The sequence below is a fragment of the Montipora capricornis genome, chromosome 14 (genome assembly GCF_036669925.1).
Source record: "Montipora capricornis isolate CH-2021 chromosome 14, ASM3666992v2, whole genome shotgun sequence".
Classification (NCBI taxonomy): Eukaryota; Metazoa; Cnidaria; class Anthozoa; order Scleractinia; family Acroporidae; genus Montipora; species Montipora capricornis.
The window spans coordinates 26,941,609-26,966,608 of record NC_090896.1 but is presented as its reverse complement, the minus strand read 5'-3'; the positions used below and the strand labels follow the sequence as shown (position 1 = coordinate 26,966,608).

General features: G+C 40.1%; 1 protein-coding gene across 1 annotated transcript in view; it reads left to right on the top strand.

Moving 5' to 3' along the window:
• Window positions 1-13,674, top strand: part of LOC138033422 (sialin-like) — a 35,305-nt gene extending 21,631 nt beyond the window's left edge. The window contains exons 6-10 of the mRNA XM_068881148.1: window positions 1,641-1,777; window positions 3,614-3,763; window positions 4,945-5,077; window positions 7,388-7,632; window positions 11,594-13,674. Of these exons, the coding sequence (XP_068737249.1) occupies window positions 1,641-1,777; window positions 3,614-3,763; window positions 4,945-5,077; window positions 7,388-7,632; window positions 11,594-11,845 (917 nt within the window). The 3' untranslated portion in view covers window positions 11,846-13,674. The remainder of the gene's footprint in view (window positions 1-1,640; window positions 1,778-3,613; window positions 3,764-4,944; window positions 5,078-7,387; window positions 7,633-11,593) is intronic.
• The last annotated feature ends 11,326 nt before the right edge of the window (window positions 13,675-25,000 follow it).

Genomic DNA, 25,000 nt, shown 5'->3' with positions numbered 1-25,000 from the left:
ATAAAATTAAACTGTAGATTGAAGATAACATACACATAATTTTAGTCATGTTATCTTGTAGGTCTTCAGATTGGTATCATTTTAGGGATGCCTGTAGCTGGAGTTTTATGTGCTTCTAATCTTTGGGGAGGTTGGCCCTCAGTGTTTTATATCTATGGTGAGCAACTTTTTCATAAACTTTGTTGTATTATTTTGTAGTAATCACTGGCAGATCTACATGTAATTATTGATCTAATAAAAGTAATATTAGTTTGTTTAATTTGCTGTCGAGATCTTGTCATGAAAACCATTGAAAGCTACTATACGGGAAGATGTACGTAGACTGAGATGCTTTTCTTCTGTTATTAAAACAGTGAATGCATGTACTTAAGGCTGTTTGTTTGTTTGTTTTGCTGTTCAATAATTTTTTTTAACCATGACTTTGTGTGTTACTGTAAAAGTTAAGTGGTGTAAATGGCGTGTTTAATTAATATAATTACATGTATTTTTCTGCGATGTGCAAAACAAAAGGTTTTTTGGAAGACATGGCGAAAGCTGTTTTCGCATTTTGTGGTTGAAAAATCTTATGACTTCAGTGTTGTTGCAGCTAGAGCTGCCTTTTGCAACATCTTGTTTTTGTTATTTTGTTTGGTATATACTTAAAGCTCAGTATTGTACAAGTTGTAGATTTTTAAGGGGGCATACAGTAGTTTTTATGAAAGTGGATGTAGATGTGTTAACCCTTTTGTTTCTATACTGGCCCCTGTTGATTCCTAGCTGGCATCAGACAGAGTACCATCTGCAAGTCTCAATCATAGAAGGGTATGGGTTAATTATTTAACAATTATTGGATGAGGTTGAGCATGTTAGCGATCATCATCAAGGCCAAAGTTTGTGTTATCTGCTGAAGCCGAAGGCTGAGGCGGATAACACAAACTGAGGCCTTGATAATTATCGCTAATATGCGAAAACCGAATTCAATAATTGTTTTATTATTCATATTCCTGAGCTGAGCTCCGCCATAGGCCATTTCAGAAACGTGAGAGGACTGGGACGAGTTTGGTTGTTTTCCGTTTGTTTAAAAAACTAAGACATTCAAATGAAAGATCAACCAAGTTTAAGAGTCTTTACCAAGAATAGATGTATTTAGAGGAGGAAAATGGTGAAATAATATATCTTCAAATATCACCTAAAATAGAGAGTTTGTATGAAATGGGTAGACAGGCCACAAAATTATAAGGGTTTGTATGGGATTTTGCAACTTTTGCAAGTCTCCCATTTGGCCAATTTTCCGTAGAAAACTCTCAAACTTGGTTGGATAGCTTTTCATTTGGTAACATTCAGTTGAAGAGTTTAGATTTTCAATCCAAGCAAGTATGAGAAACTCGTCCCAGTCCTCTCACGTTTCTGAAATGGCCTATGACAAAACTAATCAAACTGCTGGTTAGTGTGTCAGGTGACGTCACTTCTGAATGCATAAAACTATTGTCTGTAGGTATGATGTCAATTCTACATATATAAAATCTATTGTTTGTAGGTATGACGTAAGAGAAACAGAGCAAGCAAGAATTAGCTGCGTGCTTATAGCCAATCAAAATCGAGCTGGTGACACCAATGTATAATAATATGGTTTAAAAAGTATGATGTATTTGTCTTGGCAGGTGCTGTAGGTGTGGTTTGGTTTTTTATATGGATGGCATTTGCCTACGAGAGACCTGCTGATCATCCTAGAATATCCATCAAGGAGAGAGAGTACATTCAGTTGTCTATAGGAACAGGACAGGACAAAAGACAACGAGTATGGTACATCTACTGTACAACTTGAGAAAGTTATTTTCCCTCAGTGCTTAATGTTTCAAACCTTATTAAAAGCACTTGCTGCAGCAAGATACGTGTATATTTAAAAGGAGCCTAGTGCAGACTACGGAATGAGTTTAAGTAAAAGGAAATTACATGCATGTTTCCAAACAATTCGTGTTTGTTTAACTGGAGGTTCCCTTTAATTAACAAACAGATAGATTCTAAGTATATAAATAAGAGGCTTTAAGTGTGTAAACTCAGAAACAACCCACAAGGAAATCACATAGATATAGCTTTAAAGAAAGCCTCCATTTGGTTAACTAAAGAGAAAAAAGGATGCAGTAATTAAAATCAATAATTTCTGCAAAACCTACATGTACAATGTAAATTTCTAATCACATGCAATCACAGTCCACTGTGTAAAATTGAAATGACAAAAATAATTAATGTTGCCAGCTACCCACGCAGGTATTGAGATTAGGCAAAAAGAGTGCAAAACATACAAGCAGTCAGCACTCTGTGTGCAAAAATTAATACATACTACATTCCTTTTTCGTAATTGGAAATAACATACCTTAAAGTGCTACTGTGATCAAATTTTTATGCCTTGAATTTTTAGGTTTATCACATAGTATTCGAGGAAAGATTAAAAAGGCCGTTTACCGTTTGGAAATAATCTGCATTGGTTCCAGAGATATTTAAGTTTGAAAAATGTGTAACATATGCAAATGAGAGGACTGATGATGTCATTCACTCAACCCAATATAACATCAAGTATATATATACAGTAGAGCTATCTTGGTCAATTTGCAGCTGAGACCATTGAAACTTGATAGGCCAATAGTTCTACAGGCAACACATCTGCTGCTAGAAAGAAAGTGGTTCCCATGGCAACTCACTCTTTTCCAGTTCCCTCTAATCTGATTTCAATATTTTGGTGATCTGAAGCGAGAAAAACATTCAACATTAGGCCACAAACTTGACCTAACGTACTTATATGCTTTGAATATCTCTGGAACAAAAAGAGATATGATAATAGTAAACAGCATTATTCTTCTTCTTGTACAGACTACAGGTACACACTTACATGTCTTAAAATGGCTTATGTACTGTAGGATATTTCGTCATATAGTACATGTAGCATTTTAATCTAAGAATTGGCTTACTGTATATTTATAATCCTTTTGCTTTCTTTGTGCTGCCAATAATGAGGCTGCTGTTACAGTACCCCCCCACCCCCCTTCCTTGTCTCCTTTTGACGTACATGTACTGTACTGTAATTATATCGTTTCCATTTTTTCGTGAATGTACTGCAGTTTTAAAACTCAGTCACACCGGTCTCACAGGAGCGATGAGGACTAGGGCATACATGTACAACTTTACATGTAGGTCTGCATGAACCATGTACACTGTACTGTATGACTCTGTCCCTTTGAGGAGAACACAAAACTGCTTTGCAATGCAGGTTTTTCTTGAAATTAGGCCCTAGAATGCAAAACATTTTTTGATGTCATTTCAATTAAACCTTGCCTCTCACGTTGTGGTTGCTGTATATATACATTTAATGCGTACATAAAGTGTCCCAATCCTCTTCATATCTGGACAAAATGTTGAATATCCTAGTTTTGCTAACTTACAGTGGTGTACAATGTAGTATTCCATTTTGCGACGTGTGAAGGTAAATCTGGATGAGAAAATTACAAAAAAAAAACGTGTTTTCTGCAAGAGGAGATATTTTTTAGGCATTAAAATATTCTAAGTTACTGTACGTGCAAATCCTTTGTCAGATTATCCTTTGTTGGCCTCTCACGTTTTTTCATGAATTTTTTTGCAGAATCATGACATACCGTGGCTTTCAATCTCTACATCACCTGCTGTGTGGGCAATCATTGCAGCACACTTCTGCAATAACTGGGCCTTTTATACGTTCCTCACTTGTCTGCCAGCTTACTTTAAGGAAGTGCTTAACTTTCCAATTGCTGAGGTAAGCATTGTGCTCTTCTCTTTCCATTTTCATTTGTTTTCCTGTGCATCTTTGCTTTCACCGTAACGGTTGTTGTATTAACCCATTGACTCCTGGGGGTGGGACTCTTTCTATCGGCAGACAATAATTACTGGTCAGCGAGGGGCGGTTCAGAAGTCAATTGGTTAACAACCTCTAAATCCACTCAAATCAGAAACCCATTGACTCTTGAAACCCCTGCGAGTTTCCTGTATTTTGCTGTGTGGTTTAAGCCGAGCATTTAGTGCACTATTTGGCGTAGTTTCTCCTACGCTTCCCGAGAGAGAAACCACTGCAAGCAACCATTAGCCCCCGCCCCAACGAAGGGATATACAAAAATTAATTACAATAAGACAACACCAACATGGGCACCAGTCACACTGAAAGACATTCATTGGAAGCCGAACAAAATAGACTAATTCAAAAGTAAAGTAATAATAATAATAATAATAATAATAATAATAATAATAATAATAATAATAATAATAATAATAATAATAATAATAATAATAATAATAATAATAATAATAATAATAATAATAATAATGAAAACCATTGAAATAAAGGAATGAAAAAACAACTGTTAAATAAAATGAGCCGAGAGGAGCGTACCCCGCGAGCGGTTGGTCTCTCCTACAAGAAACAGCTGCGAGCAACTACTAGTTTTTCCATGGAGCATGTGCAAAGTATTTCACACCCCACGGGATGTATTTGACATCACTTTGTCTAATTTCGCGGGAAATCACTAAACAGCAAGCTCGCCCAAACGCAGACGTTATGTAGCTGAATGCACGCGCAAGCGCCAAAACAAGTTTACTAACTCGTTTCACCGGTTCAAACTTAATTTATTCATCCTTGGCGCTGGATGGTGGATACTGCTGGCCATCGGGGTGGTTCCATCCTGCAGAGGTTGAGTTCCTGGCCAACCAAAGGGTTGTTTTGGGAACCTGACCTGCACTTGCGATGAATGTTGTTAAACTTGTGTAAAGTTGTAATTATACTCAAATCACAAAAAAATTTTCTTAAGTGATTGTTAAGCGCACCAAGCGCTGTCAAGCTATGTGGGCAGTCAGTCAAGACACAGGGAAAAGTTCCTGAAATACAAACCAACTCCTACCACCGATCTTGATTTTGGAATTTTCTTGCTTCTTTTTTTGTTTTAGAATGGTATCCTCTCTGCCATACCTTTCTTATGTATGTACGTATTTGGTATTGGCGCAGGCTACGTTGCAGACTGGCTCCGATTTAGCAAAATATTAACTACTGGAGAGACCAGGAAGATTATGGCAACAGGAGGTAAGTTTATGCTCTACATTTACTGGTCTGGGAGTCGTTCTTCTTGCATTATTTGAAGTTTACCTAATGGTGGCTTGAATCAATAATAATATTATTGTCAACCCTTGTTTGAAAGTGGTGTGAAGTTGCAGCTTAAGAGCATTAATATGCCAGGTTACCATTATCTGCAGCCACTTTGTGGAGCGGACTTGAAAGGGTCTAAGAAACTAGCAAGTGCAAAGTTCTAACAAAGAGGATTTTCTCATCTTCCCTTGGAAACTCGTATTACACTTACTTGTTCTTCTTGATCGACTCAACTCAAGTGTTTGATTGAGACCTTGAGTTGCTTTTGAACCCTTTAATCCTACGCTGTAGCTTTCCCCGATATGTGGCATCCTCAGGCATCTTCCTTGCCATCGGTGAAAGCAAGGATCAAAGTTTTCAAAAGTGACTCAAGCCTCACTCAAACAGTTAATTCATTTTTTGTTTCTCTAAATTATTATGCATTTCTCTACCTTGTCTTGAAAATGATGTTTAAGCGTCTCTACTTATGTCCAGGTTTGCAAGCAAATGCGAAAATTGCGATTTTTGCGAAAAATCGCAAAAATCGTAAATGGTGCAAAGGTGAAGCGGTGAATGGTGTGTGCTACTTATCCAAAAGCCTTTCAAAAGAAAAACAGTGGCAAATGTGGAACTTTGAAGTTTTTGTGTCTAGTTTTTTGCAAACTCCTTCGGACGTATAAAGGCGGTTTTTTTCCCATACGCCAGTGTCATCATGTGCACCATAATCATGCCCTTTTGGCGTAAAACACGAAGCCGAATCCAAAAGTCAACAAGAGGCTACGGTTAGTCTACACTTTGTTTGAAGGATTCTCAGTCGATTTTCTTGAAAATTCACAGACTGTATTTCAGTGTGTTTTTCAATGTTTTTTAATGCTTTTTTAAACAATATCTTGGTCAATATCCAGTTTCAATTCCGTTGTCCGTAGTCCAAGGTCCACGTTGTTGTATGCACTGAAATGCCACTGAAATGTCACTGGAAACGCAGACACAAGGCAGACAATGTTTCCACGGCTATGCTTCCATGATCAAATTTTCTACGGGACTGTTATTTCACACAATAACCCTCTAGGTGCCAAAGCAGTTTACGCGGAAATCTCGCTCATTATTTTTACGTCATTATTTCATCAGCAATATATGCTCCTCGGCTTGTTAGAAAAATAAACTCATCCACGTTTTCTAATTTATTCATATACCGGTAAGCTTTAATAAAAGAAAAGAGTACTTTTAAGAAACAAACTGAAGCGGAAAATTACTCAATTACACCTTGGTTTTCAAACAGTTTCAAACGCGTTTCAAATACAAAGTAACGCACTACTGCAGAACTACTTAACATACATGTACATGTATTCAGTAAGCTATGAACATGAAAAGGTTCATTACTACGATTTCTCAGCCTAATTATTTTTGCTTTAATTTAATTTTTATTTATTTTGTTGAGGTTTAAAAGGTACTAAAGGAGACAGAAAACTAGGAAATCTTTCTATGTTCGGGAGTACTTCCTTGTGAAGGACTGTATGTAACATCTGGCAACAGAGAAGAAAAAGTATTGCTTTGTGTTAGATAGGGTGTCCGACCTCAGGCCAATTATTATATCGGGAGTGAAAACGTTGGATTTTACTTTTATTTGGTTTCGGGCCAACCATTTTATAAAGCCCTACCAAAGACAAGACGTCTAGCTACACGACCTAAATAAATGAAAATGGACTCCTTCTCTGTTCTGCAAAAAGTGCAAATATCATTGTCTCTAATGCCTATTTTATTTAGAAAATCATTTGTCGCTAAACGCCTATGAAGTAGTTTAAACTGAAAAATAATTAATTTGGTAGCTATATAATAATGCTGCAGAAAGGGAGTCAGGCGGCAGTCGACACACCATTTCTCTTGGCTTTTCCTTGGGCTGCTGTGTTCCAATCCTACCTCGGCTGCCTTCTCTAAAAAGGGTCTTTGCGAGGCCAAGAAATCTTACGCATGCGCAGGCAAATCGCAACCGCAAAATAAAAATGACAAAAAAAAAAAAAGAATCAGAGCCGAATCGTATACCTTGGTTAAAAGAACAAAGTAATGACTGTTTACAAAGGTCAATAGTTATTTTTGATGATCTCGTCATGAACTGCAGCATGGCACACGGAATCAATATCCCCTCTCAGTATTATACAGTGCATCTTTTATTATAAAAAGTGATTATTTATAATTATAAACGTTCTTCAATAAAACTGCAGGATAATTGTGTAACAGTAACTTAATTTTAAGTTTCATTTCATTTTATAGGTTTCCTTATACCAGCCTGTTTATTGATATCCACAAGCTACGTTGGCTGTGAGGACACCAGCTTAGCCGTCATTTTATTTTCGCTGGCTTTCGGATTCTTAAATCTTAATGCTGCTTCATATACTGTTAATCACTTGGATATTGCCCCAAGATATGCCGGAGTATTGATGGGGATTACCAATTCTGCAGGAACGCTGCCTGGTATAGCCGGTCCACTTGTGGTCGGGCTTTTAACAAATGACAAGGTATTAGTGTGGCATGCTCTTTTCTTAAGTTACTCACTAATATTCAGAAGACATTTTTGCAAAAGGAGGTGTAATTGCTAAAACCGTCTAATCCAGGTGATCTGGTGACGTAATTCGGAGGACTGGGGAGAAAAATTTAGCGCCGTAGCCCACAACCGCGCGCGGCCTTATTTTCGGTCTTCTTGAATGTTCATTCAGCAACAGGAAATGTGGTAGACACGGAATGATCTGTTGAGTTTTGGCGATGGAAATACTGCAGGGAGTTTGGAAACAACACCTGAGGCCGTGCGCGGTTGTGGGATACGGCGTTAAAATTTTTCTTCCCAGTCCTTAAATTACGTCACCAGATCACCTGGATAACATTTCAGTCATTTTGGTCCCCACCATTCTTCCATCATTTTAATGGTGAAGCAATACAATCAACAATGTGGGATTTTATGCATAGCACTGCAATTGATGCAATAACTTTTTTATCTTAATAACCCAGATGTGCTCATTAGCTGTTATCCTCTGAACCAAGGTTAGCCTGCGAACGCAGACGTATTTCCGGCGGTCGTTTCTCTCCCCCGAAAAATAGCGTTTGTGAAACCGAGCTGCCAAACGATTTTTGTGACGTAACTACTTTTGTTATCTTTCGGGGGAAAGAAACGACCGCCGGAAATACGTCTGCGTTCGCAGGCTAAACCAAGGTCAACTTCTATTCTAAACATTCTTATCCTTAGAAAGTGAAAATATACAGTGTACAGTAGAACTAATTGCTGTTAAAGACTCTCTGTGATGAATGGTATATGAAGTGAATCATATATGAACTGCGGATATGAAATCAAGTGAAGCTATATGATCTTCGCAGTTATGAACGCAATTTTTGCAACAAGGGTGGCTCAATTACAGGAAGATAAATAACCTCGTTTAAGAGAGTGAAACAATGGTCAACCTCGCACATTTTTTGTCGAAATCTATAACCCTTGTAAGAAAAAAACAAAAACAAAAACAAAAACCCGGTGTCTTGCCGTCATTTTGTCACAGATGTTTGTTTCTTCAGTTGGTAGTAACATGCAAGGTAACTTAATCACAGACGGCCGCTGAAATCGCTGTCACTTTCGATTTTGCAGTTTATTTGTGCAGCCAAAAGTACGATAGCAAAATTGAACAATCTGCCAAAATGTTTTTCGCTGATGTGAACGGTTTGTTTCCCTGCTAGCAGAGGTCTCCTTTCTTTTGCGTTCGCTGGGTTGACTAGAACGGGAGAAGAGATCTCTGCCATGGGTCGAAACTCGTTCGGTTGGTACTTGGTGTATTTTGTCATTTAGTGCTTATCTATTGCACAAAATTATCTAAACACGGTAAAACCTTCAGGGTTAGATTAGGGTTAGCGCTAGGGTTAGCGTTAGGGTAATTGTATTACTGAACGTTTTATAACGTTTATTACTGAACGTTTTATACCTTGTTTCAAAAAATTTGAAACAATAGAAAAAGAGACACCAAGTACCTACCACTCGCTCTGATCCAACCGCCGTCCACAACCTTGGACGGCACTGACTGTGACTTGAATCAATTGAGTCCCGCGCATTCCTTTACAGTAATTCCGCTGTTAAGTGAGCCCACACAACATGAAGTATGACGTAAGGATTCGGTTGCTAAGTAACTGCCGTGCATGCTCAACACAGTGAATTTCGACCAATGGCAGAGGTCTCTTCTCCTGTACTCGTCAGCCCAGCGAACGCAAAAGAAAAGAGGTCTCTACTAGCAGGGAAACGGTTTGTATTCGCAGCACGAAATTTATGTTGTTTTCATGTCCCAAATTTTGTTGCCCATGGCAATTTTTTATAACCTCGATCAACACTTCCTAAAAACTTCCTTTTGCCCTTCCTAAAAACTTTGTATCGATATTTTTTCGCTTTTGCATCAAAATTTGTTTTTCATAAGGCAGGCTATCAAAATCTGTACCTAGCTTAGTTCGCATTTTTGAGTGTTAAAATATAATTTTTGGTGCTTTCTGACAGCAAGTCGTATATTTTGAGGTTTCCCATCCAGATACTAACCTCGCCGGAGAAGGACCACCTTCAGTGAACTTTTGTGGTGGAAAGCTGTCAGACACGCAGAGCACACGCTTAAAATTGCTGTGGAAAAGAAATTGAAGCAAACTTTATGTCTGCCTCGAAGCCAATATTTCTCGATTCCCTTCTATTTTCTTCAATCTTTTTTGGTTTAGTATTTTAGTAGTAACTACCTGTCTTCTCAGGTGCTATTTACCAAAGACATCTACCATAGCACTTAAATGATTACGATACCAAAGCAATATTGTGAACTATTAGAGCTACATATTACGCAAAGACAACTTGAATCTCGTGGAAAACAAAACGCAACTCAGTTGACATTTATGGAATAAAGCTCTGGGTCACGTTACTGCACTACCACACGTACGCAATGCGTGCCTATTTTTTTCCTTGTCGTTCTCAGGCGAACACCAGGGCCCGGCTTGTTCAAAAGCCGATTAACTTAATCCAGGATTAGCGTAAACTTTTGTTTCACGTTTTCAACTTTTTGGTGAAAGTTTCTTTTGCTTATTTTTGCTTTTCAAGATTGACTTCTTCTAATGTAAAGTTTTGCCGAAAATCAGCGTTGAACAGCATTTGGGAGTAGAGAAATAAACTCCTTGGTTAATTGTTAATCTGGGATTAGCGTTAATCGGCTTTTGAACAACCGGGCCCAGGCCTCAGTTATTCAAACGATGGATAGTGCTACCCGCCGGATAAATCACTATCCAGTGGATAAGTCATAGCGAAGCCAATTGCACAATCCAATGGAAGTGATTTATCCGGTGGATAGCCCTATCCATCACTTGAACAACTGGGGCGAGAAGTAAAAGCACGACACAAAGTGGCATGCGCCTATGTCAAACACCGCTGACCGATCTAAGATGATAAAGTGGCCCAGACCACAGCCGCTTTGTCAAACTGCATTTAAATTGAAGGAATTATGATTTATTTATTTTGCAAAAAGAACGTTGAATCAATACCATGGAAGTTCTTTTCAGATCCTCACATCAATGGAAGTGATGTAATTCTCTATATTTTCCAAGTTACCATTTTACTCCACAAGAGCCTGCAGTGGTTTAACTTGTCTACCAGCAACTAACATTTGAGGTTTTATCAGAATTTCGTGACCATGAAGTGTTTAACTCTGGTTCAGAGCTGGGGTTTTGTAGCTCGTGCATTTTCCCACGAGTGTAGCTTCGATCTTATTTTTGTCCATATTTGAGCATAAAATCGGTGTCCTAAATTCACAAGCTTTGTTCCAAGGAAGCTTTAAGGCTGGTTTTCTCTAGCGACGGAGTCCCAAGTCGGAGTCGTAGTCGGAGTCGTAAGAACGCTTATGACCTGGTGAAAATCAAAGATCGGAGTCGTAAGCGGAGTCATAAGCTCAACGCAATCGGAGTCGGAAGAATCAGAACGTTTCCATTTCCTTCCGACTCCGCTTATGACTCCGTCGCTTATGATCCAGTGAAAACTAGATTGGCGGAGTCGGAAGCAGAAGCGGAAGAACCAACCAATCAAAATGCTTGGAATCGAGCATTGTGATTGGTTTATGCCTCCGCCTCCTGCTTCCGACTCTGACAATGCAGTTTTCACTGGATCGTAAGCGACGGAGTCATAAGCGGAAGCAGTATTCTGCTTCCGACTCCGACAGCTTGATTTTCACTAGATCGTATCGCTCTACGCTTCTGATTACGACTCCGACTCCGACTCCGACTCTGTCGCTAGTGAAAACCAGCCTTAAGAGAGTTGCAAGTTACACGCTTCAAGGTAATGTGCTTCTGATTTTATTTCTAGGGTCTTGTGTACAATTCTGTTGTTGAATGAATTTTTTTCTCTGTTGGCAAATTTCATGTTCTCCTTCCTTGCCTTTCAGGTGGTACCTAACCTTTTTGTAATCAATGCTTGCTCCTTTTTTTTTGCAGCCCACTAGAGTACAGTGGCAAAAGGTGTTTTACATATCTGCTGGTTTGTTTGTTTTCGGTTGGATCATCTATTTATTGATTGGCTCTGGTAAACAACAGTCATGGAATACACCATATGAAGACCTGTTGGTGCCTATTGAAATCCCCAGGGAACCAAGGAAACCAGTAATGGCTGATATTCTCGCGGACAGTGAATTTGGATTTGGATCTGATGGGGAGAGAAGTTATTTTAGTTCTGGGGCTGAATGTTGAAGACAAGCTCTGCTGTTGCAGTTAATCACTGATGTTTATATTGACAAATCATATAGGCAATATAATCTTCTTCTTTTTTGCGCAGTGCCTTCATTTTGTTAAACTATCTTGTTTGTCAGTTTTGGCCTTGATCCTATTTGTTCATAATGCTTGTTCTTGTGTTGCCATGATTAGTCTTACTGTTTTTTTTTTTCCTTAACTAGTCCCAGGATGCTATACCTCCTACCTGCTCCATCTGGCGCAGAATCTAACCATGTAAAGACTTTCTTTCCAGCTGTTAGTTGACTCTATTTTTGCCTTCTCAACAGTCAGTTTAGGGCTTCCAATGCTTATATCTCCTTTCTGGGTACAACTAATGCTCTGGCGTTCATCAAAAGGTGGAACATTCCATAAATGGTAGTCATTTTCCTTTTTGTTTTTTTCCTGTCTACATTCACCAACTCCATCTTACTCCAAATTATTGATTTTCTTAGATGGTCTTCATTCTACTTCTGTCTTCTTATTGTGCATAATCAGTGTTTGCAATTTCTTCTGGGACATGAAGATTTCCCAAGAGAACTCGAGAATAGTGCCTATGCAATTTTTTGGGGGGGATGGGGGTGGGGAAGAGGTGAGATTTATGCAAGTTGTGAATGCGCTAAATGTTAAAGTGACCTAACCCCAAAATATTTTTTTCGCTAAAATGAATCTTTGCAGCTGTTTGAAACGCACTGCGGCCATTTTTTCATTTTCTAACAAATCCTGCCGTTTTATAGGCTTTGAAAGTTGCAAAAATCCAAGCATCTTTTGTTCACGACCGAGTCAGAAGGGGAGAGGGTCTATTCCTGATTTGACGTCACAAACTGATTTACATTGCATTAACTCTTTGTAAAAATGCATGCAAAGTAGATTGTGACGTCAAAACAGGAATAGACCCACTCCCCTTCTGACTCAGTCGTGAACATAAGATGCTTGGATTTTCGCAACTTTCGAAGCCTATAAAATGGCAGGATTTGTTAGAAAAATGAAAAAATGGCTGCAATGCGTTTCGAACAGTTGCAAAGATTCATTTTAGCGAAAAAAGTATTTTGGGGTTAGGTGCACTTTAAACGACTACCAACGACACTGGCCATCGTTTGGTGGAACAAACGTATTCAATAAAACTACAGTGTAGGCCTACCATCAACAAAATAATTTATCAAAAAAATAAATTGGTTTAGGTCCTTGCCGTACACGGCATATTTTCGCGGAATATTTTTTCGCAAAATCAATTTTTATCAAGATCTTTAATGATCTTAAGATTTGATATGTATGCTTAATGAAACTTTTGCATTCACATGTAGAGTAATATAATTATTAACTGCTTTGTCAATAATCCATGTTTGAGGGAAAGGGCGACAAGCGCACCTTTTTTCCAGCTAGTCTAGTTCCATAACAAATTTTAAGTATAACATTGAATATTTTATATTATATATTAGTTTTGTTTTACTTGAAAAGATACAGCTGCATTTTTAACTGTTTGTTTTGTCAGCTAGTCTAGTTATATAATAGATTTTAGATAAAAACTGCGAGTTTTGCTGCTTTTAAAACAATTTTTTAAGATTTTAAGGAGAGAAAATATAAATGAAAGTATCGCTCACACTTTGATTTTGTGGTTGTGTACATGAGCGTGCAAAGAAACGGCAAACTTTAAAAAAGCCGTGTATTTAGGTTTGCTGAGCTGTGCGAGTTCATTTTATAGCTATTTTATTCTTTAGTGTACCTTAAAAAACAGGGTGTATTTTATGGAAAGTTTCACAGAGCTGTATAGAGTGTTCATTGTTTCTTATAAAGCTTGTCTTCTTGTCTCATGCCTGGTATTCGCTTAAAGCAGTTTTTCACCTGAAACCTTCGGTAATAACAATAGTGTCTCCCACGTTGCTGTTTCATTCTCCGCTGGAAAAAAACGCTGCTGTTTAAAGGATATACTTTTCGCCGCGTTGTTCTAAAGAAACTTTATTTTGCTTGCAGTGTAAATCTGTACACTGGAAAATTCGGTTGCCGCAAATCGAGTTGTGTGCCCTTGAAAATGCCTCAAAAGGGCACTCGTTATTTGGACTTCTTCATATTATAGGATATTCCTTCGTTTTCAGCAAGCGCGTTCTTTCCAACAAAGACCAACTAATATGATGGAAAACTGGCAAAACGTTTACCTCATTTTACAGCGAGGACACTCGAACCATGAACACTTGATATTTTTTTGTACATTTTTTTAGTGACTATAGAATGTGGGCTCGTCCTTTTGACAAGAGTATTTAATGTTTTTACACTTACAAAATGCTATACATGTAACACTATACATCATAAGAAGAGCCTTTTTTTCTTCCTCCCCCCAAAAAACAATGTACACAAAAATGTCAAGTGTTCACGGTTCAAGTGTCCGTACTGTAAAAAGGAAGAGCATATCAGACTTGTTGGTCCGATTATCAAATTTTAAATTATTTTGGCCTGACTGGATGGCTAAATTTACGATTACATGCTGAACTTCTGCCCGGGTTGAAATTTCGCCCCACTCACCGGGCTGAAATTTTGGTTTGATTGGCATGCTAATTTCAGCGCCAGCAGTCTAGACGCGGATTGTGAATTTGTGCGGGAAATTCATTCTTCGTAAGGATGAGATTGTTTAAAGCTATGCCTTCACGGACAACCTCGTACTGTTTTAGTTTGTCTGCGTTGAAATCGCTGTTGTTGTATTCGATCTTAGATTTATTATTCGCTGTACATCGTGTATCAAATACTCGCCATGTTTCCAAAGGAACATCTTAATTTGCATCCAGTTGCCAGAGCCCAAATTTTTCCATATCCACACAGTCGATGTGCATGCCCAGGTTCCCTTTTTGAGTCCAGGCTGAAAAAAAGAAAGTGATAACATGTCTTTTTTTCAGCCCAGTTGCTTCAAACCGGACTGAAGCTTTGTTACTAATTGCTGTCTTTTTAAATAAAGCATTCGTTTGGAAAGCCTGGGCTGAATAATTTGCCATGTAATCGGCCACTTAAATTCTCTCAATTCTTGTCCTCATAGCCTTAAGAGTCTGGGACCAGCACCACCCCATCCCCGTCGACGAGAATATTGAGACTCGACAAAAAAATGTAATTTGTGATAATCCTGATTAGCATAAATTGATATTTTGCCGTCACGTAGCAGAGGCCTGGTTGTGAGCGGCAGGCGCTTGGAGTGCCACGTGATCGTGGTTTGTATTTGGCGATCGTTTAGCGAGTGAGGCAATCTACGGTCAGCCTTCGACGCGTGCACAAGTCCTGTTTCGTTTTTTGTCCTTTTTGCCTTCGTTAGGCGGTATATGATAGCGTTCATTTACATTGTAAGTGGTGTCTTTCAAGGAGAATACCCTAGTACCCCGAAGGTCGCACCACTGCCTTGGTCAGCTGTACACGTTTCCCGCTTTTTTCCACCTGCTGGTTTTTTTTGGGGTTTTCGTGTCCGGCTCTGGTGCATTGCTTTTCTCTTTATTTTAGAATTGATGTATTAATATTTTTTTTACCTGTTCCAATGCTTAATAAACTGCACAGTGGCTTGGCTGGCCAACGCGCCCATATGTCACCTAGCTTGAGTGTCCGGTTGAGTAGTGGAGACAAAATTGGAAGTAGTTGTGATGTATTCACAATCAGCGAAACACCTTATCAAGATGGCGGAAACAGGAATTTAATGAAACACAAAAACCTCATGTACCTCCATATATGGTGATGACCCACAATGTACAGGGCACCCAAGGGAAAACATAACAATTTCCTCTTCCACAAATTAATAAGGTATACAGGGAACAGACTAAAAAAGAACGAAACGGTATATTATTCAGTAAAACTAGTGGTCAAAGTTCCTAACAGTTCATAGTGAGGGTAAAGTTCAGTCACAAACAGTCCTTCAATCGCTGAGGTGGTTTAACAACTCTACGGACTCGGGTAGAAAAATGCTCCTGGTGTGGAGTCATGTTCACTGGCAGGTCCAGAGGAATAGATGTCTTCTTCCAATATCACTTCTGGGGGTGCTGGCTTCTCCATCGTAGGCGCTACCACCGAGGAATTGATGAAGTCTATGGCTGCAGGAACAAAATCTCCAGTCGCCCCAGCTGAAAGTGGACGAAGGTTGCTGTGAATAAGGTTGTCCTTCATGACCCTTCCAGATCTGGTCGTTCAGCTTTACTTGGTACAGAACGGGGCCTAGTCACTCAGTGATTGTGCCTTGCACCCATTTAATTGGGGCAAAAATTCCGCACCCAAACGTGCTGCTTTATGTCAAAGGACCTTGGCCGGTAGGAATTTAACTGGAGCAACTTCTTATCGACCTCCCGCCCAACATCAGATTTGATCAGATCCAACCGTGTTTTCATACTTCGACCCAAAAGCATTTGTGGAGGGCTGAGACCAGTTTTGGTATGTGGTGCTGAACGATATGCTAAGAGAAATCTGGCCTTGTGCTGCAAGGTTCGCCCAGACTTGTCAGCCTTCACTGCCTTCTTGAAACTATGTGCCATTCTTTCTGCTAGGCCATTGGTTGCTGGGTGATAGGGTGCACCAGTAACAAGTCTAATGCTATTTTCTTTCAAATAGGACTTGAAAATACCTAACGTGAACTGTGGTCCATTGTCAGACATGATCTGATGAGAGAGCCCCTATCGGGAAAACAGACTGTCTCTTCAGCAGTAGTATTCTCCAGCATGAAAATGTTGGGCCACTTGCTGTGTGCATCGATCACCACCATGAATATCTTCCCCTTAACAGGCCTGGCAAATTCCAAATGAAGCCTCTGCCAGGGGAGGGCAGGAAACTCCTAGCGATGCAGAGGTGACGGGGCTGGATTGTTCGCGGCTTCCTGAAACCCAACACAATTTGGGACAGTGCTGTCGATTTGTTTGCCACGAGACATTTCCTTCAATTTGACCATAACGATGTGCCCTTCATGAACTGTTTCCAGGACTCTCTCTCAATTTGGCAGGCACAATTACAGTAAACACCCGCATGTAAGAACAAGTGGATTAAGAACATCAGGCTGAAATGTGGTCAATAAAGCACGATATAAATAAGAACAAATTCAGGCTGATAAATAAAACCTGTTCTTAATGTAAAGGGAAAGGGTATTAGGATAAGGAAACAATTCAGTACAGTAACTTACATCAAAGTCCTCTGGTGTTCAGGACCATTACAAACTATAAAATCTATTACAAAACAGCATTGTATGTTAATTAAACCTCCAGTAATATATAGTTTGAAGTATTTCTAAAACCAATTTTAAGAACATTTAACAACACTTTCAGGCTGATTTCTCACTAAGCACCTCTTAAATAAGAACACGATCAGCCTTCAGCCTGAAAAATGTGTTCTTATATGCGGGTGTTTACTGTACTCTAATTCCCCACATTAGGATTACATGGTGGACTGTGATTTCGCTGCTATGTTGGGCACAAGGGATGAGGTCGGGGTGGACTTCGCTGCTGTCTGCAAGCCTGCCTCCACAAGTTCAAGAACGCGAGATAGAACAGGGTCCCTCCTTGTTTGCAGCCTTAGCTCTTGTTCGCTCACAGGAAGGGTCTCAATCACAGAGGCATGCATGAAACATCTCTACTTCATCCGGTTTGTCAGCAGGTTGCTTAGGTCGGGGCAGACGAGACAGGCCATCGCAGTTAACCTGCTGCTTGGTCCCTCTAAACTCAATATCGTACATGAAGGCATCCAAAACAGACACCAGCGCTGAATCCTAGCTGCTGCGGTAATGAGCACTGCCTTCCCCTGATCCATGGTGTACTTCAGGGGGTTTATGATCTGAAACTAGGGTGAAGTGGCAACCCTCTAAGTAGTTTTGAAACTTCTTTACACCCTACACCAAAGACAAGGCCTCTTTCTCTATCTGTGAGAACTTCTTCTCGGTCTCTTACGTATGGGATGCGTAAGAAATGGGTCTTTCGTTTTTGTCTATCTGGAGTGCGATCTGACAGGACTGTACCAAGGCCATGTGAGGAGCTATCAGTAGCTCGTACCAGAGGCAGATAAGGATCATAATGTACCAGGATTTTATCTTGAAGCAGCATATCTTTCACCCCCTTGAAGCTAGCACCTTCCTTCGCTTCCCTGGACCACTTCCCCTCCTTCTGCAACCGTCGGTGGAGTGGAGTCACTGTTGGTGAGTGGGCAAGAATAGTACTGAACCATGCACAGGAAGGCACGCAGCTGTGTGACGTCTTGCGGTTTGGGCAACTCCGTGATGGCCCTTGCTTTCTTACGGCACTGGTGTAGACCCTCAGACGAGATGACATGTCTCAAATAGTCCACAAAGCTTCCAAGAAATTTGTACTTCTCCCGGCGAGCCTTCACGCCATACTCGTCAAGCCTTTTCAAAACAGCAACCAGCCGCTGAAGGTGTTCCTCCAGACTGCCTTCAGCAACTATGATATCACCTAAATAACAGAAAACCTCTGGTAAGCCCTGCAAGACTTTGTCCATGGCCCGCTGCCACATTGGTGGTGCAGAAGCCACACCATATGGAAAACGTTGGAACTGGTAAACGCCACGGTGGGTGTTTATGGTGAGAAATGGCGTGGAATCATCTTCCACCTCAATTTGCAGATACGCATGACGAAGGTCAAGGACACTAAACAGGGTGCCCCCACCTAAGCTTGCATAAATATCATCTATACGAGGAAGAGGATACTCATCAACTTCTAATTGTGGATTGATACTGACTGATATCACCACACACTCTCACACTGCCATCCTTCATTACCGGGGTCGATCACCTCATAAGTAACTGCGTCCTCTTTTAACAACGCCGGAGCCACCAGCGGCCAGTCATTTAAACGATGGATAGTAGCGCTATCCACCGGATAAATCTCTATCCAGCGGATAAACGCTAGCAAAACCAATTGAGTTGTCCAGTGGATAGTAATTTATCCGGTGGATAGTGCTATCCATCTTTGAACAACTGGGCCAGGTCTTTAGCTGGTTGATAAGTCTCTACCGGAAGATTTGTCAACAAAACTGCCTTCTTTGTTTTAGCATTGGAAACTCCGTTAGCAAGGGAATAAAAGTCCAGTTGTTCGATGTAGGACTCCCAATCCGCCGGTTCCCACCCCTTATTATGTCACTTTGCCTATAGCGTCATTTCCAGTTGTACTCGGCCCTTCGTCTGGCATTTTCATGTCGTGTAGGCCCAACTTCTAACCCTCTTCATCCACCGCTTATGCTTGATCAAAGCTATCGCAAAACCTCGTCGCCAGTTGTGATGTATTCATAATTAACGGGAAAAAACTATCAAGATGGCGGAACCAAGAATTTGATGAAACAAAACCTCGTGTACCTCCATATGTGGTGGATCACACGACTTACAATGTACAGGTCACCCACATTGTACAGGTTACCCAAAGGAAAACCTACAGCTCAGTCGGTTAGTGCGCGGTCTTCTGAGCTGGAGGTTCGGTCCCCGTCTCATCGACGTCTGTTTCGACTTTCCTCTAATCCGTGTGGCTGTAGCTTTGAATACCCATAAAAAGGAGGAAGGGGGGTAGAAGGTGCGCACCGAGGGCCACAAGTTTATCAGTTCACTGGCACGCGTTACCCTCGTAAAATAAGGACCTTTACCTTTATAAGGAAGAAGCGATCGATTTTGGTTGCGGCCATTTCTGATTTGTCCTTGCTTTCATGCAGGAATCCGTAACACAGGGCCATTGCTCTACCCATTGAGCAAGGTTTCCGTTTGAGGCCGGAATTTCGTCTGGTTGTTTACCATTTTAAGACTCGTTGACTTTTTTTCCTTCAGTTTTTGGGCTTGGGTATCTCAGTAAGCCGGGGGCTTAAGAAACACAAGACAATCAGGCGCAATAAATCCTTCAAACTAACAAGAAGATTCATCAGGCTTTGTTTTGCTTACTAAAAGGAATAATCAATCTGATGGCATTTCATTCACGCGATACGTTTAGTTTTCTTATTTTTCCTCCAATCTCAAGAATGCAAACAGCATTTATGAGAGTTTCAGAACTCCTTGAGGGTGCAATTGCAGTCGTCCTTACACTGAACGGAATAACCATGTCCGGTAGTTTGACTGAGAAGCTATAGAAAGCCCTGTCTATGCTACATGTATAGGCAATCACATGATTTCGAGTGCTATTTGGAATAAATAAGCACGAGTAAATTTTTTCAAAGACGACCGAAATTGCACGAGATCACGGACGATATCTCCGCTACCCATGCGTAGTTTCCAGTTTCCCGGCCGACCGTCCCAGATTTGCCGACATGTCGGAAAATCGCTTGTCGAGGATTCTCCCTTTGGTGACTTTAGCGGGAAATGGAAAGTGCGCCAATAATTGAAACTTGCAATTTAGAGGATTGGTAACGAGCTAAAAACCATCGCCGATGTTTCCGACAGTACAAATGTCGGGAATCGCAAAAATCTATTTTCCCGGTGAGTCCCCGACCATCCCAGATTATCGGGGATGTCTACGATTTATGGTTTTCATTAGTCGGCAAAATCTGGGACGGTTGGGAAACTGCGAAATCCTCGATCGTCTGCGATTTTCCCGACATATGAAAATTAGTCTTTAGCGACCCGCGGTAAGACTCACACCATTGTGCCCATTGACCAATCGCGGGTCGCTAAGCGATCTTCCAAAGGTTGGGTAACGCGGGTTGTTAATAAAGCATCATTTGATGGCTCTCGAAGCAAATTTTTGCAGATTTTGGCGGCCCTTAATTCCTTCTCAGGGTATAAATGACTTGAATGAAGAAGACGAATGGGTAGCGGAGGTATCGTCCGAGATGTACGTGGAATTTCGAGGCGATCAAAGCCTTGGGAGCGAATTTATGGCCCTTTCCTTCGGCGAGTCCGTTCGGCGGCTTCGTCTCCGTGCCCAACCTTTGGAAAGAATATATAGAGCGAAAGAACAGGAACCAAAAACCACCTAAATCGCTCTTAGGGGACCCAGAGACGGTACCAGAGACAAAGAAACACAAGACTGAAGCAAGGTAAGCTATTTTATATTTTAAATCGTAAATATTTTTTCGAATTTTGAGAAAAACCGTTTTCCCATACAAAGCCCATACAAAGCCTTCTATTTCTTTTTAGATGACGTTTGCATAATATAGTACATATATTGAGCTTAGGCTACCTGTGGTCAAAGCTGCCTAAACAGTAAGCTGAGTTTTTGTCTTTTTACTATCTTTACGTATATACAATCTTTAGTATTTTTTTCCACTATAACCATGATAATAGAAGTATTTAAAATCCTTTAGAACTCACTGATAACATCAAAAGTTTAGGAATACATAATCTGACTTTGTTACTTGACCACTGCACTGCTTCAGGTTTTCATATTTCTTCACCATATTGGGAATATGCTGCAGAATGCAGATGGCAAGTGGCTCGTTCTCTTGCGTAACCAATTCTTTTGTGCCTATAATTACTTTACTAAGCCTCTTGGATCATTGAAATGCACTGTGCTTTTGTTTAAAAGTTTTCATCTATCAAAAACTTGAAATTTAAAAGCCCAAAATGCTGGAAAGTGCACTTTCTGGTGTTTCGTTTGCTTAAAATCTTTGTGCCCCCTTAGTTTTTCCAGGACTGCTATGGCCCTAGGTGGGCAATAGAATATTCAGTTAGTGGCAGATGAACACCCTAAATGTGTTGATGTTAAAACAGGTGAATTTCCTTGGAGTAATGTTGCCTATAGGGAGTGATTATCCGATGTAGTGGAAACACAAAAGGTACTGTTTGCAGATTTTGATTCAAATGTGAGGTAAACGACTTTCGTCTGATAGATTTACAGCCAGTGTATGTGTTTAGCCCCTCTGGATCCTTTAACCTCAAAAGGTCCAACTCCAGTCCAAACAAAGCACAAAAATGTGAAGCTTTCTCACAGTACTCTAGTTTTCAGTTCTTTGATCTTTCTGTTTCTGGCTGGAGATGTTTTAATATCTGGAATAGGTGTGCCCCACACATTTTTGAATTGAACAATTTCCAACTGTCTAATGTACTTCTTCATTACCACACTTTCCTCTTTGCATGACAGATTCAGATCTCTCTCCCTCAGCATCTCCTCAAATAACTTTTCCTTTTCCTTTTCTAGATCATGAAATTTTTGCTTCCAGTGGTTTATTTCTTCCTTAGCTTGAGGAGCAGCTTTTCTTCGAGGTTAAAAATCGTTGATCTCCATTCATCAGTTGCTATAACTTCACCTGCTAGAATACTTATCTTTTTCAGGAAGCAAGAAATTCCCTCAGTCCTCTGTTTTGGACTACCCTTCTTACAACTTCCTCTTTGCCTCTGCCAAGTTTCTGGCCAAGTTCATACAATCTCGATTCCAGCCTCTCACTGCCTGAATTTAATCTCAAAGTGTTACCTGGTATCATATGTTGAGATTTACCAGGTTGATGAACCCGCCGACACCAGTTTGCATATTGAGGAGCTTCTTCTTCCATGAAACAAGAGGATCGGATTTGATCTACAACTAGGTATAGCCAAAACAACACTTCACTACATTTTTGACATTGCTGTAAAACGTATTTCTCCTTTGTATCGGGGCAGCCAGTAAAGAAAAAAATACAGCTTTTGTCGTATGTGGAAAGGAAAGGAAAGGAACTTATTTAAGTGTCTAGTCGTTCTAGCGCTGGAGCGCTAATTGGGGACACTGTAAACTGAAATTAACAATGAAAGTAAATCAAATGTCGTTCAGATTAATGAAGTAGACCCCCAACCCTAAAAATTTGGCCTATTAATGGAGCATTTTCTTTCAAGAAATCCCGCTAAAAAGCTACACCGTATTTGTTGTCCTAAAATTTGGTACCCAGTCTCTATATCGGTTAAACAATAAGCCTGAAAGATAATTCACAAAATGGCGACTGTTTCGAGAAGTGTGTGGTGGTCTTTCTTGACCTCTTTCTTCCTTGCCTTATCATTTTCATCTCGAAGGAGAGCCAAAAAATCTTGAAAAATGAATTTCGAAAACCGAACCAGGATTTTGCTGCCTTAACGGGGCATTTTGGAAAGATGTTGTCGAATCCTTTCATCACCGTTTCCGAAACCCCTAAAGCCAGGTAAGTTGTGCTCAGATTGTTTCATTATGAGGTGATAAATCGTGTTCCCAAAGTATTTTTAGTTGCTTTGACCTAACCGAATTTCTTGTCTGCAATGGTAACTGATGTAAAACGAAAGGTAAACGAAGACCTCGAAAACGAAGATCCACTCACAAAAACGTACAATAGACCATTTAACAGTTGTGTGCTTATTTACCTGGCCTTTAAATGAATGTGAGGCTGGAATTGACCTTGCTTTGATAGAAACCTCATTGCATTTCTTATGTTAATGATTTTATTGTCATGCTAATAAGTAGGAATTTACATAAGAAAAGCTGTGAGGTTTCTATCAAAGCAAGCTCAACTCCAGCCTCACTTACATTCAAAGGCCAGGTAACTAAGCACACAACTGTAAAATGGTCTATTAAGATTGGTTCAAATGTTATTTTGGAAGATTTAGTCCTAAGCAGATCTAAGCAGTCTCATTGCCTCACCTTTAATGATTGCCAACACAAATATAATTGTCGTCCAAAATAAAAAAAAGTCAGCTTACAGGTCCATCAGGCCGGAGCTTATCCCCGGTTTCTGTAGCATGAAGCGACTAGGAGTATTTCTACTCCCCCCTGGATGGGATGCTAGTCCATCGCAGGCCCTGCTTTTTGCTGGTACCCGTTTATACACCTGGGTGGAGAGAGGCACTGAGGGAGTGAAGTGTCTCGCCCAAGAACACAACACAACACAAAATGGCCAGCTATTTGGAACACGCATGCCCACTGACCGTTTCAGACTTAAAAAATAATGCTCAAAAACCTTTAGTAAGAAATGTATGGCGAAAACGCATTATCCTTGATTTTCAGAAAAACACAACATGCAAATACACGGTCCTCACCATACTTTTATTGCTCACACTCTTACCTCTAACAAGTTCGATTTTAAGGTGATGACCGTGCATAACTCGGTCGGTTTTCGATACCAAAGATGACCCCCTTCCTGTCTTTCTAGCCAACATATTTCCTGATGAAGATCCCTTGAGTGCTACATTTGAAGAATCTTCCTTCGATATCAGTGACACAAACGTTGAGGTCCTCATTCGTAGAATGGTCACGAAAATTTGCTCTTACAGAAGACTCAACTAATGGCTTCACTCCCCCAAAACTTTGCACGGTTTTTCGCCATAAAGACGGGCATTTTTAGGAGCACCCAATTTCATGACTCCGTGAAAGGTGAATGAAAGCGGGGGCTTTCTTGTCCACCGAAGGACATAAACATTCAGCCGCCATTTGTAATATTCCCCAGCAGTCCAAAGGGCCTGGTTTTATCCATAGAGACTGGGAACTACAACAATTCTGGTGGCAAAATTGCAATTTTTTTGCACAAAAATAAATGCAGTTTCTGGAGTCTTTTCATTGTCTCCACTTCCTTTCGTTTGCCACTTGTTATCATGATCGTAGTTCTATAAATGCGCTGTAGTTTTAAAGGGAACTCTACGAATTATGTCTTCATTAATAGAGTTCAATGAAGACTATGCTGTGCAGTTCTGTAGCACCCCAAATAATTATTTGAAGTATGTGGCAGAGCAGAAATCACAAACCTCAGAAGAAGTATTGTGCTGGTTAAAGTTAAGTAACCAGTTCATTCTGGTTCTGGATAAGATTGGGGATGACAAAGAAACACTTTAAACAGTGCTATTACTGTCTCTGCCTTCAATATTTCAACCTCAAATGTGAGAATAGCAAAATTACAGTCAAGGAAACGTTATCTTGTCAGGACTAAATTTGTATCACTTAACAAAAAAGGAATAGAGGAACGCTTTCAAGAATGGTTTTATATAGTTTTCAATTAAAGTTGGTGATATAATAACTGCAGAAAAGTGTTCCTTGGAGTTGAAAAAAGCACAGGCTGACGTTTATTGTTTATCAAAGGAGCTTGAGAGTTGGAAATCAAAGTATCAAGATCTTGAAAAAGAAAAGGAAACCCTATTTACTGAAATGAAAGCAGAAATCGAAGACAAAACAATGGAATCAGTATCAAAAATATCAAAAGCATTGAAGATGAGAACAATCAGCTTAAAAACTTTGTGAGGAAACTTGAAAAACAGGAGCTGGGTTTTAAGGGACTACCTAT